Source organism: Triticum dicoccoides, chromosome 7B, assembly GCF_002162155.2.
Source record: "Triticum dicoccoides isolate Atlit2015 ecotype Zavitan chromosome 7B, WEW_v2.0, whole genome shotgun sequence".
NCBI classification, from domain to species: domain Eukaryota; kingdom Viridiplantae; phylum Streptophyta; class Magnoliopsida; order Poales; family Poaceae; genus Triticum; species Triticum dicoccoides.
The window spans coordinates 157,595,246-157,609,861 of NC_041393.1; the positions used below are offsets into that span (position 1 = coordinate 157,595,246).

The following is a 14,616-nucleotide window of genomic DNA, read 5'->3' on the forward strand; positions in this document are numbered from 1 at the left end:
AGAGCCTCAGCATCGCCACTATGAGAGAAGATAAGTATCTATAGAGCACATATAGGGCAGGCAGCAATTTTGTTTTAAAAAACGAGCGGATTTCTAGCACTTGGTTCAATTCTCCATCATCTGAATAGTGTTGGCAAGCAACGTGCCTGCTCCCGCATTGATAGCACTAACCCAAAAAGGAGGGATATTGTGATAATAGCAGCCTGCCACCGTCAACCTCTCCCTCAGGCATCAACAACAGCCGGTGCCGACATTGACTGCCTAACGGCTAATGTACCAAAACATAACTTGATCTACTCCGCATCATCACAAACAACCTCCGACATTCAATGCCCTCCTCTGAACTCGCTGCTAGACCGAACTTTAAATACCAACTGTTGCCAAAATTGGCATTGCTAAAATCACTTCTCTATTCCTCTAAAGAAGATATACACATGCAGCTACATGGGCTCTCTTGTACTGTGTACTGTTATACAGAAACAAGATATATACATCTAACTTATACACATACATCTAAGTATTAACCCCCCCCCCCTCTCAAACTCAAGGGGGTTAGAAACATAGTTTGAGAACATTAAGTCTATGTTGTTCTCCAGTCTGAGCCTTGGTGAAGAAATCTGGCATTTGAAGCTCCGATAGAACATACTGGAGAAGAATAGTTGACTATTGGCAGTGAGAACACATGAACAATGCATCCACGCCAATGTGCTTGGTTAGCTGACGCTTAACTGGACCATTGGCAATCTGAATAGCAGCGGTGCCATTACAAAGGAGCGAGGTGGGTGCATCACATCTATGAAGCACCGATACGTCAAAAACTGGTGTGTCCCCGTTCGGGACGGCGCCAATACACATGATAGGGCACCGATACGAGTATCTCAGTGATAACGTGATTTCCGATTTAAAAAGAAAAGAAAATAAATCCGATACACCGTCAACACGTCGGGGATACGGAATGATGGGAGCACAGCCAGAGCCCAGTAGAAGCCCACTCCTAACACTACACAGGTACCCACCGGTCCTCATCTCCTCGATCGAAAGAGCAGCGACACAATCTAGTCCCGCGACGACGTCCTATGCACGCGCCGCCGCGGCCGCCTGGAGTCGCCGCCACCGCCACCGCTGTTGCTGAATCTCCATCAGCAGCAACCAATGTAACTTTTTGCTGCCGGCTTGGTTCTTCTTCCTGCGTGCTAGTTGGTGCTGCCTTCCATCGCTAAGTGCCTGAGTTAGCTGCTGAGCTGCTGTTGATGCTGCCTTGCTGGCTAGCAATTACTAGTCATGAGTCATAGACTCACGACTGAAGACATTTTTTGTACATGGCTGCTGCTGACGTGCTGTTGCTGCTAACGCTAGCCATGTTTTTTCATACAGTTCCTAAGTTGCTGCTGACCAATGCTCATAAAAAAGGTTGCTGCTAACCTGTAGTTGTTGCTGGCGCTAGAGAGGGAAAGGCATGCTTGCTGAGTGTTATGTGCCAAATTGAAAAAAATGCTAATACTATCATATGACGTATTTTGCATACACCACAAAGATTGAGGATATTGATGATCATTTCCGACTTGAAAGAGGCATGGAGCCAACCAGTGGGGCAGTATTATGATCCCATCCCATGCAGTCAATTATTTATATATATATATATACTCGCAGTACCGCCGTATTGCTGTTTCTAGAAATTGCCGTGTCCCGTATCGCCGTATTGCTGTTTCTAGAAATTGTCGTATCCTGTACCCCCGTACCCGTATCCACGTATCAGTGTCACTGTATGGGTGCTTCATAGCATTACATGACACACCAAGATCAGCAAGGAGCCAACGAAGCCAAACAGTCTCTGATGTGGTAGTGTCTAGGGATCAAAGTTCAGCCTCAGCAGTGGAATGGGAAACTGCAGTCTGTTTGCAATGAGAGAAGTGCCAAGAAAGAGACAGTAGCCGGTGACATTGCAACGATCAACAGGATCACTCGCCCCAAGTGGAGTCAGAGTAGGCATGAAGCTGGAGCTGATTGGAGCAAGCATAGAACAACTGACAAGAAGATTGGAGCTTATTGGAGCAAGCATAGAACAACTGACAAGAAGATCGGAGCTGATTGGAGCAAGCATAGAACAACTGACAAGAAGATGTCCACCTCAAGTATCGAAGCACATGAAGCGACTCTAATGAATTGAGGTAGGAGCACTGACAAACTGACCCAAAATGTGGACAGCGTGTACAATGTCAGGCCTTGTCACAGTGAGATAGCCAAGACTGCCCACAAGATGACGATAGTGATAAGGATCCTCAAGGCGAATTTCATCCTAGGACGCAACTGCAAGTGGAGCTCCATTGGGGTAGGAGCACTGCGCGTATCAGAAAGAGCTGAGCGGGAAACCAAATCTTGAGTGTAGCGATGCTGAGAGAAATAGTAACCCTCCTCAGTATGGCCAACATCTTGCATTGCTCGCTAAGTTTTTTCTTGACAAAGGCTTCTATTTCTGACCATCCTTGAGTTTGAAGGGGGGTGTTTAAGAGTACAATTCAGATGATACTAGCTGCAGCACGAGGACTAGAAAGCAGACAGCAACAAATTGCTGCGGCGGCAGAGCTCAACCTGGACCTGGAATAGCGCAGCTGGGGCGGCGGAGGATGGCGTTGCTGCACACTCTGACTCACCCGAGTCAGACTTGGACTCGCACGAACGCGATGGGGACGGCTGCCAGCAACTCGCCGGCGACCGCTACGGGAACCTAGGTCTACAGTGGAGATGGCATAGCTCTGTTACCATGTTAACAAAACTGGAATTGGCAAAATCACTTCTTCTCTATTCCTTTGAAGAAGATAAGAAGATATACATGCAGCTACATGGGCCCAATGGGCTTTCTTCTACTGTTCTACAGAAACAAGATATACACCTAAGTGTAGCTTTCTTCTCCTGTTCTACAGAAACATCAACAACTTAAATCATCGCACAACTCACTAGAGCCGAGAACCTCAGGAGCCAGAAACACAAGCAGGAACGGAGCATGAGGCAAAATTGACAATTAGAATGTGACTATCTTTCCAAAGAGTACATCCAATTGTTTATAGAAAAATGTCGTTTTTATTGCTGACCATTAAATCAGCAACAACAGCTCAAGAGGACTTAGAACTTAGTTTGACAAATATTTTAAACATACAAAAATAATAAGTCCAAGTAATACTGGCTTGCCAAAGTTCGAGTAGTTTTGAGCTCAGCTCGACAAAGTGTGGTGTCAAAAAAAGGAATCATATGAAAATAGAGCGAGCTCAACAGAGTTTACAAACTGAACAACTACATTCAATACAGGAAAGTTTGATATCCACACCTTTGACCTCATTAAAGCAGGATCCCTCTCTGCACATCGCTTGATTATGTGATGGTGTTTCCCTAAAGCATCCTCCATCTCTTCCGTTTCAAATTTACTACAAATGAGCATCCAAAATGCAAAACTTATGAGCCCATAGCTAGCGTTAGCCAAGAAAAAAAATTACGTGGACAAAATACCTGAATACTTCACGGAGGTGAACAGAAAGACTTATCATCAGTTTTCTGGGTTGCCTTTTGACAAAGTGGAGCATTTGAACTGTCGTTAATGCTGATCGAGCAAACTTCCAATAGATTTTCCGTGGTTTCAATAGATCCAATTCTATCCAATAGCCCTCACTTGAAAGCACTGAGATCTTTGGCTGCTCACGGTTAAGTGCTACTGTCCAAGCTACAACCTGCTTGTATACTGCAGGGGCGCCATCTGCGGGATATCGACGCAAGTAGATACCCTTCCCGGAGACTTTATCATTCTCATCAAACTTAAGGGGCAAGGTGCTGAAACAAACAAACTCGTTCTTGGCTTTCTCAAAATAGTAGTTGTCAACGACCTTCAGTTGTGGCTCCGCATCATCATCGTCGTCAAAAATTGTCATTGCAAGATTCTAGCAGAGACAAATCTGAGTCTCACTGGAGTCACTGGGAACACAGAAGTAAATCAATGAGAAGTCACAAATTAACCTTAGAACATAATAGCAATGCAAAGCAAACCACAAACCAGAAAAGGAAGGAAACCATCTTTTTATTAAAACGGTAAGGAGTGAGGACAGATCTGAGTATAGTAGAAAATGAATGATCAACTCTTGGGCCATATGAATGCCGGGGAACCGTGGAAACCAGTAAGGGATCGTTTGGTGTTCAGGGGAAAGGGCGGGACCCTAGCAAATCCATGGGTAGCTCCCACCCATGGAAACTTGCATCAGGGTTATCTGCCTGTGTATTTGGTTAGAATCGGATCAGGGGAGAGGAGAAATTGGCCCGGTCCCTCTCATATCCCCGAGCCAGAAATAAACGCCTCCCGACTCGTGTACAATTTTCCCGTGTCTCTCGTTCCCTCCAACGCCAACTCTGGGCATGGCCTCCATCACTCCACCCCACCTCGTGCCGCCGCTCTTGTTGCGTCTGCAGCTGCCCTCCATGGCTCCATGCCATCCCGTTTAGCTGAGACGCAGAAGAATACGCTGACATTGACGAGCAGTTGACCACATGGCCACCAACGCAGTTGACCACATTGATGAACAGTTGACCACATGGCGCAATCCATTCCTAGTGAATCAAGCTGACGAACCCGCTGAAGCTATCCATCTCATCAACGGGGATCGGCGAGCACAAGCACACACTCATGGTGATTGGCTCCGACACAGCAAGAATAATGAGATGGGCGAGCTCCGGCATCATCGTGGGGAAACTAATATTTATGGTATTGGCAGGCAACAGGCGGCAACACCAATCTGCTCGCCCAAGATGAAGCTCCATTATCGATTGCGTGACCAATCAGCACAGGCGGTCAAGACGAGTCCCTGTTTTGCTTTTCTCTTTTGTTTAGGGAAATCACAAACTACCGAAGGGGTAATCCCTTTAACCCCACTCCGAGAAGCGCCAGCATTCATATGGTCCAAGAGTTGATTATTCACATGGTAATCCCTTGGCCGAAGAAAGAGCATGGCAGTTTTTTTCCCTGGCGCATTAGAATCCAGGGGGTTTCCCCTCCAGTGAGGATCCAGGACCTCTAACAAAGGGAGGGAAGGGAGGGAAGCTACAGTACCCTGACTTCCCCTTCGCTTGATTTTCCTAAACTGCAATCTAATACGATGATTTATGAACAGCAGTTATCTACAGAGATCTATGAACACTAGTAAATATACAGCGAATCATGTTCCTCTGATTTCCCTTCCCCGTTTTACACAGAGGGGGTACTGCCTCCTCCAATTCAGAAGATCCGGTCATCCTGAACTGTGAAGTCAGGAAATTGTGTTTAAAAACTTTATACGAAAGATGAAGATGAACAGTAAGCCCCTTAGCGGTTACTAAAAAAATTCCATTCGCATCTAATATTTTGCAAGATAAAAAATAGCAGAAAGTACGAGAACAGGCCCTAGGAATCCCGGAACACGTTTCGAGAAGAAATATCCTGACTTCGCAAAATAATCTCGCCAAGATAAGCGTCTTCTTCCAAGAAAACCATCAGAAAATACAACAGATCTGACTAATAACACGCTTGGACAGAAGGCAGCCGCTAAGAACCAAAATCGCCGCAGTTTGACTTCGCAAAGACCCCAAGAAACGACCAAGACAGCAAAAAAAAAAAACAAGAACAGTGCTCGGGAAGGTGGTACTGGTACAGATCAGGAGGAACCGCCACCCACATTGGTCGCCAAGAACTAAAATCGCCGCATTTGACTTCGCTTAGAGGCCAAGAAACGACCCCCGGAAAAGAAACGGCCACGAACTCCGGGAAGTAAACGACCAAGAACAGTGGTACTGGAATAGATCGAGAGAAACAGGCAGGCGGATGAATCAAGATGAACCAGAATCGTACCCAAAAGCTACCAGGAAGGCCTCCCCTTCTGGATTCCGAGCGCAGAAACCCCAGGGGGGAGAGGGCAGAGCACGTAGCGCAGAAGAAGTTGGGGGAGGAACCGCAGCCGACGACACTTGAGGGGCGGGATATGGGGGGAGGGTGCGAGCATAGCGCAAAGAATCCAAACACGACCCGCATGCAAAAGCGTGGCTGCACGGGACTTATCTCTGCATCTGGGGCGTCCGTCGCCTGGCTGACATGTGGACCGGCCTGGTAGCGGACCTACGTATCAGTGGCTCCGAAGCTATGTGACTTTAGTAAGGAAAAATTCATTCATTAGCCCGGGACTCTCGCACGCTGCAGCGGGGCTATGCGAACGGTCACACCACGCAATAAAGACATGTGCATGTTTTTATACAATTTGGACTTTTGCAAAAGTTTTGCTAGGATAGTATCGTTGGTTTTTACGGGAGTATCGTATACAATTATCATGCATATATACATAGTATCATATCCACTCCCCTTATTTATTAATATAAGTTTTTTTAGAGATTCTATAATATAAACTACATACGGAGCAAAATGAATGAATCTATACTCTAAATTATGTCTATATACACCCTTACGTAGTCCATATTAAAATCTCTAAAAAAATTATATTTAGAAACGGAGGGAGTATATTAGTATCATGTACTCCCTCCGTTTTCAAATATAAGTCTTTTTAGATATTCCAACAAGTGACTACATACGGAGCAAAATGAGTGAATCTATACTCTGAAATATGTCTACATACATCCGTATGTTGTAGTCCATTTGAAATATCTAAAAAGACTTGCGTTTAGGAACGGAGGGAGTAGTATTTTATTTATTGTCATTCATGACATATACTCTAAAATTATGATACGGAGTAATAGCGTAGCATTTATTATGATATTCAACTCTCTTTCTTCATTTAATTCTATGACACATCATCAAAATTATCTATTTGGCATGCATGATACTAGCTATGATGTTTCCATTACAACCAGTCGTATACGTATAGTTGGGGAGGTTTGTCACCAAACTTATTTATGACAAACTTTACAAATATTGCATTTTTTTCTTAAAATGATCAAAGGGCCTCCTTTTGCATCTGTCCGCGCACGGGGGGTACTCCATGGACACAAATGTGGGAGGCCGCTTCAACGCTGCTCACATACATTTCAACTCGTATTTGAACAAACTGCAAGAAACTCATGCAAACCGCCCGATATTCATCAAAGTTTAGATAGAATAAATCAACCATACATAGCATTTGAATTAAGTCTAGTACAACAATGTCTTAAATTCGACTAGATTAATCGGATGTCCAACAAGTTTTTCATCAACGGATCATGCCCTCCCACACGTATTCCTCCTTTAGCTTCATCCAACAGTGTGTACGTAAATGATCGTCCATCTCTCCTGCGGCACACCATGGCTGCTGAAAGGATCGACATGGTTGACTAGAGGGGGGTGAATAGGCAACTACTAATTTTTAGGGTTTTTTTACAGATTAGGTCTAGCAACAAATAGGTTGTCTAGATATGCAACTAGGTGAGCAACCTATATGATGCTAGCAACAACAATAACACAAGCAAACAAATGGCACAACACAAATAAAGCTTGCACAAAATAAAGGTAAGAAGTAACCACAACCGAAGTCGGGAAGACAAGCATGTGTTACCAAAATTTCTTCCCTTTGAGAGGAAGTACATTTCTGTTGGAGCGGTGTGGAGGTACAATGCTTCCAAGAAGTCACTAGGGCCACCGTATTATCCTCACGTCCTCGCACAATGCAAGATGTCGTGATTTCACTAGTGGTGCCCTTGAAGGCATCGATATTGGAGGCTTCCAACACCACCACGAGTCTTCACCACAATGGATTGTGGCTCTGAGGTGACCTCAATCGTCTAGGATGCTCAAACACCCGAGAGTAACAAGAAACACAAGGGATTAGTGGGGGAATCAAATTTCTCTTGGTGAAAGTGTACATTGGGACCCTCTCAACCAAACCCTAGATAATCAACAAGTTTTGTTGTCTAGGGAGAGAGATCGGGTGAAAATGGGGCTTTGAGCAACAATGAAGTTTGGGGGAGGAAGAGGTGAGTCTTCTTGGGGAAGAAGACCCCCTATTTATAGTGGGAAGAGATCCAACCGTCTTCTTGCTCACAACCCGCATACAAGCGGTACTACTGCTCCGGAGAGCGGTACTATCGCTCGGGCGGAAGTACTCATAGAGCAGTGCAATGGCACGGAGACACGAGTCGGTAGTGCCGCCGGAGCGGTACTACCGCTGGGGTTGCAGCTCCAGAGTCCACAGAGGCATGGCAAGAACATGGGATGGTGGCAGTACCGCATCAGTGGTACTACCGCTAAAAAGAGCGGTAATATGGTTTACAAGCCGTAGTGATGCGCACCCACCACCGCCCTACCATCGCAGAGAGTGTGATGGATCCAAAAGGAAGCGGAAGTGGCACGGTAGTGGGTGGGCAATACTACCGCTTATAAGTAGTACTATCGTTCGATTGCCATGCAACCCGACCAAAAGGTCGAGTCCCCAGAAGCAGTGGTACTACACGCAGTACTAGACAACAGTACTGCCGCTAACAAGTGGTACTACGGCTGCCCAGAGCGGTACTACCGCTTGGGGCCTTCCGGAGCTATGCACAGAAAAACAGAGGAGCAAACTCCGTCGACGGGGGAAAGGAATGCGGGTGCAAATGAAAACGTATACGTGTTGATTACACCCTAACCTTTCCGAAGCGGACCCCCTCTTAATAGCACGGTTCTCCTACGACTCAAATCCACCAAAAAAGAAATGCAGGAAAATAATCGTCTTCACTTTTGAACCTCTGAAGGGATAGAATCGTCTTATGCCATATGATAGATTATCTTAAATGCTCAATGCACATGATTAGTCCGCAAATGCATTGTCATCAATCACCAATACCACTAAGAGAGAAATATACCCTAACAATCTCCCCTTTTTGTGGATTGATGCAACACAAGATTTGCACAAAAGATATACTAAGATAATAAGCAAACCCAACATCTATAAAATATAGACGGGCTCCCCCTAGATGTGTGCACTAATTAAGTATGTTTCTGGAATGCAAAGCACACACACTAGGATCAAAACTTCCCCTATATTTTATAAACTGACAACACTTGCATCAACATAATATGAGAGATAAGAATGGATGCAAGAAATAGCATGTGAGCATAAAGATAGTCCACAATATAAGCATAATCTCACACACTGGCAAAGTACTTAGACATACATAGATAAGTAGTAGGGTAGCATATGACTCGGTCTCTAGGTCTCACAAACACAAACACAAACCAAAGCAAACGATAAAAGAGTTCACGAGCGAAGAAAGCAAGCAAATAATACGCACTCGTGACTCGACAAATCTCTAAACACTCTCCCCCTTTCGCATCGAGAAGCCAAAAGGGCAAAGAGCACTACTATGATCTTGGGTGGCAGCAACACACTAGATCATCATCATCACTCCTCGTGATTGCTGGACTCCTTTTCTGCAGCAGCAGGTTGATCGACCTCTGAGTCCGTCCACTGGTAATGCTTGGACGTCCACTCCTCCTCTTATGCGATCTTGTCCTCTGACTCGCTGGCTACCTCCAGCCCAATATGCATCATGATGAGCTCGTCACGACTGTGGGCCTTTCTTTTCTGCCACATGATCCTTGTACCAACCATAAGCCTCAATAAAGAACAACTTCTTCATCTTCTTCTTAAGCTTCTTAGCCCAAGATGGCTCCTCGTCGCACGGCTCTGTAAGGCCCCAGATCCGATGCGTCGGGTGTCTGCTAGTTATCCGCCGTTGTTGCCATGTCATTTGCTTGCGTGTTGCATTTTATCATGTCATCATGTGCATCTCATTTTGCATACATGTTCATTTCATGCATCCGAGCATTTTCCCCGTTGTCCGTTTTGCAATCTGGCACTCCTATGTCCCCCGACGCCCCCTTTTGCCTCTTTTCTTGTGCGGGTGTTAAACGTTCTCGGAGTGGACCGAGATTTGCCAAGCGGCCTTGGTACACCACCGGTAGACCGCCTATCAAGTTTCGTGCCATTTGGAGGTCGTTTGATGCTCCAACAGTTAACCGGGGTACCATAAAAGCCTCTTTCGTTGCAGCCCAACACCCCTTCATAACAGCTCATGAGCCCATCCAAACCCCCTCCATGCTCTCAGTCGTTCGATCACGATCGTGTGGGCGAAAACTGCACCCCATTTGGACTCTCCTAGCTCCCTCTACCTATAAATATGCCCTCTCCCCCGAAATTCGCGGTCTAACCCTAGTCATCCCTCTCCTCGCGCCGCCGGACACTTCTTCCGCTGACGGACATGTCCGCTCCGCCGCCCCCGACCAACCACAACGCGACACGTCATCGCCGCCGACCCGCGTGCCGCCGAGGCCCGCCGGGCCCAGCCGCCGCCCGCCTCCCCGTGTCCTCGCCCGCGCCTCTGCCGGAGTCGCCCGCCGCCGCCTCGGCTTCCACGCGCCTCGCCGGCGTTGACCTGCCCCGCCGCCGCCCGTGCTCCTCCCCGCGCCACCGCCCGGAACCCCGCCGGTGCCGCCCCGACCACCGCGCCTCCTCGCTGTTCAGCGTCGACCCCGCCGCCTCGGATCTCGCCGCCCCTCGCCGCCTCCTGCCCGGTGGCCGCGCCGCCCGGCGGCGCTGAAAGAACATGCGGTGCCCCCATGTTTGGTTTTGGTAATTGATGACAATCTCTATGGACTAATGGTTGTCTTGAGTTATATTTGAAGGATTTGTCCATAGGCTTTTCTTGAAGTCCATGTGTTGGTTTCAAGGAGTTTTTGAGTTGACCAAGGTGCTATTAAGGAATTATCCAAAGATTGGTCATGCGAGTGTTGAGCTTATTGTAAGCATGTCTTGAAGAAGAAGGTTGTGTGATCATTCATGTTTACCTTCAAGACATCATCCAAATGAAGAGAGTTGCAAAGATTCAAGGTTGATCAAGACTAAGTCAAAGAATGAATCAAGTTGATCAACACACAAGTATAGAAGATGTACCGAGAGGGATCAAGCGATCCCATGGTATGGTAAGCATTGTCAATTACGCTTTGTGTACTAACCCATGATCTTCGTGAGAGTTCTTTGTGGGGTTAGGTTGTGGTGTGCAAGTTCAAGTGAAGCATCACGAAGAGATCAAATGCTTGAAGCCTGCCGTCCATTGTAGTGACAATGGACTTGTGAAGATGTGCGGAAGAGAGGCTCACCCATAGTGGAGTATGGGGAAGCAATCAACTAGTCTTCATCGAGCCAACGCAATCAAGAAAGGTGGTACAACTTGAGGGAGTCAAGATCGTCATCATCTAGCTCAAGTAGACCATGTGCAAGGCAAAGGTTTGCCCTTGATAGGTTTTCTATTTTACCGGTCTCATGGTAGTTGTGGGAGACCGGGTTATAGGTTCTATTGCCGTACTATCAAGGGGGGCTCTCGATGAGTTGCTTGATCGTATCATTCATAAAGAGCTCAAACCATTGCATCCTTGCATCATCTTTTTGGTTCTTGTTTGGTTCTTCTCCTTGTGAGATTTGGAGCTTATGGTCATTTTTATGACAAGCTCGAGTTCATCGAAAACGGAGTTCACATGCATCTCCTATGATGTTTTCGATGTTGGAGGGTATGCCGGTTCTTCTCGGTTGGAGGTTTCACTCCTTTGTTTGCTAAGCATACCTCCCCTGTTTTGATGCTACTCGTCTTGCTCTATCCAACAAGCTTGAGTTTGCTCAATTCGGAGCTCATATGAAGAAGTTATGGCAGTTATGGTTTTCCTTGGAGTATTCTTTGTTTTCGTGGTTGTGGCATAAGGTTGGCGCCAGCGGTAGTACCGCTGGGCCGGAGCGGTAGTACCGCTTATCGCCACAAGCGGTAGTACCGCTGTCCCACAGCGGTAGTACCGCCCATGGCCATAAGCGATAGTACGTCTCCGGTTCCGCGTTGGTACCGCCTCGATTCGAGACCGATGTTTTCCGTGTCGGGTTTTGCGGTACTAGGAGCGGTAGTAGTGGCGGTAGTACCGCTCCAAGCGGTAGTACCGCTCTTACTCCCGCGGTAGTACCGCTCTGGGGCCAGGGCCCTGTCTTCCTCGTCAGCGCGGTAGTACCGCTGGGTGGGAGCGGTAGTACCGCTCTGTGCGGGGATGTACAGTGGGATAACGGTTGGATTTTTCCCCTCCTATAAAAGGGGGTCTTCTTCCCCAATGAACCTAATCCCTTGAGCTCGTGTTCTTCCCCCATTGTTGACCTTCTCCGAGCTTGCTAACTCTTAATCCCTCCATGGATTCTTGCTAGTTTTTTAGGGAAAAGAGAGAGGAGATCTAGATCCACGTTTCCACCAATCACTTTCTCCTCTGAGTGAGGGGAACCCCTTGGATCTAGATCTTGGAGTTCTTCGTGTTCTTTCGTTCTTCCTCTCATTTTCCTCCCTAGCATTAGTTGCTTTGGTGGGATTTGGGAGAGAAGGACTTGGGCACCCCGTGTGCCCTTGCCATTGCATTTGGTGCATCGGTTTGAGTTCTCCACGTGATACGTGGAAGTTACAAGTTGAGAAGCGTATTACTCTTGGGTGCTTGGTGCCCTTGAGCTTGTTCCTTTTGGGTGCTTGGGCGCCCTAGACGGTTGGTGGTGTTCGGAGCTCAATCATTGTGGTGTAAAGCTCCGGGCAAGTGTCGGGGTCTCCAATTAGGTTGTGGAGATCGCCCCGAGCAATTTGACGGGTTCCGATGACCGCCCCCAAGGGTTGCCAAAGTGTACGGGTTCGGTGACCGCCCCCAAGGGTTGCCATTTGTACGGGTTCAGTGACCGCCCTCAAGGGTCCCTTAGTGGAATCACGACATCTTGCATTGTGCGAGGGTGTGAGGAGATTACGGTGGCCCTAGTGGCTTCTTGGGAGCATTGTGCCTCCACACCGCTCCAAACGGAGATTAGCATCCGCAAGGGTGTGAACTTCGGGATACATCATCGTCTCCGCGTGCCTCGGTTATCTCTTACCCGAGCCCCTTTACTTATGCACTTTACTTTGTGATAGCCATAGTGTTCTTTGTCATATATCTTGCTATCACATAGTTGCTTATCTTGCTTAGCATAAGTTGTTGGTGCACATAGGTGAGCCTAGTTGTTTTAGGTTTTGTGCTTGACAAATTAACCGCTAGGTTTATTCCGCATTTGTTCAAGCCTAAACTGTAATTATTTTAAAACGCCTATTCACCCCCCCTCTAGGCGACATCCACGATCTTTCACGCGCCACCAGAGCTACGCCGCCGCACCATCCCCGGCCTCCCCCTCGCCGGACTTCGCCAGCCTCGCCGCCGGCCCCGAGGCCCGGCTCCCGCGGGCGCCGCCCCCGCTCCCCGGTGTTGGAAATATGCCCTAGTGGCAATAATAAATGGTTATTATTATATTTCTTTGTTCATGATAATTGTCTATTATTCATGCTATAACTGTATTATCCGGAAATCGTAATACACGTGTGAATACATAGACCACAACATGTCCCTAGTAAGCCTCTAGTTGACTAGCTCGTTGATCAACAGATAGTCATGGTTTCCTGACTATGGGCATTGGATGTCATTGATAACGGGATCACATCATTAGGAGAATGATGTGATGGACAAGACCCAATCCTAAGCATAGCTCAAAGATCGTGTAGTTCGTTTAGCTAGAGCTTTTCCAAGTGTCAAGTATCATTTCCTTAGACCATGAGATTGTGCAACTCCCGGATACCGTAGGAGTGCTTTGGGTGTGCCAAACATCACAACGTAACTGGGTGGCTATAAAGGTGCACTACGGGTACCTCTGAGAGTGTCTGTTGGGTTGGCATGAATCGAGACTGGGATTTGTCACTCCGTATGACGGAGAGGTATCTCTGGGCCCACTCGGTAATGCATCATCATAATGAGATCAATGTGACCAAGTGTCTGGTCACAGGATCATGCATTACGGTACGAGTAAAGTGACTTGCCGGTAACGAGACTGAACGAGGTATTGGGATACCGACGATCGAGTCTCGGGCAAGTAACGTACCGATTGACAAAGGGAATTGTATACGGGATTGATTGAATCCTCGACATCGTGGTTCATCCGATGAGATCATCGAGGAGCATGTGGGAGCCAACATGGGTATCCAGATCCCGCTATTGGTTATTGACCTGAGAGGCGTCTCGGTCATGTGTGCATGTCTCCCGAACCCGTAGGGTCTACACACTTAAGGTTCGGTGACGCTAGGGTTGTAAAGATATGAATATGCAGTAACCCGAAAGTTGTTCGAAGTCCCGGATGAGATCCTGGACGTCACGAGGAGTTCCGGAATGGTCCGGAGGTGAAGAATTATATATAAGAAGTGCTGTTTCGGCCATCGGGAAAGTTTCAGGGGTCACCGGTATTGTACCTGGACCACCGGAAGGGTCCCGGGGGTCCACCGGGTGGGGCCACCTATCCCGGAGGGCCCCATGGGCTGAAGTGGGAGGGGAACCAGCCCCTGGTGGGCTGGTGCGCCCCCCCCCCCTTGGGCCCTCCTTGCGCCTAGGGTTGGGAACCCTAGGGGAGGGGGCGCCTCCACTTGCCTTGGGGGGCAAGGCTCCCCCCTTGGCCGCCGCCCCCCTAGGAGATCCCATCTCCTAGGGTTGGCGCCCCCCTGGGGACCCTATATAAAGAGGGGGGGAGGGAGGGCAGCCGCACCCTTGCACTTGGCGCCTCCCTTCCC

At 47.8% G+C, this 14,616-nt stretch overlaps 1 protein-coding gene across 17 annotated transcripts in view; it reads right to left on the reverse strand.

Moving 5' to 3' along the window:
- LOC119336239 (protein ENHANCED DOWNY MILDEW 2-like) overlaps positions 1-6,021 on the reverse strand; it is a 27,485-nt gene extending 21,464 nt beyond the window's left edge. For all 17 annotated transcript variants that reach the window (XR_005162308.1, XR_005162307.1, XR_005162314.1 and 14 more), the window contains exons 1-3: positions 5,861-6,021; positions 3,502-3,960; positions 3,323-3,419 (exon numbers count right to left, since the gene is read on the reverse strand). Coding sequence is in view for 8 of the 17 variants with exons in the window: in XM_037608252.1 (XP_037464149.1) it covers positions 3,323-3,419; positions 3,502-3,917 (513 nt within the window). In the remaining 9 variants the exon portion in view is untranslated. The remainder of the gene's footprint in view (positions 1-3,322; positions 3,420-3,501; positions 3,961-5,860) is intronic.
- Positions 6,022-14,616: the final 8,595 nt, after the last annotated feature.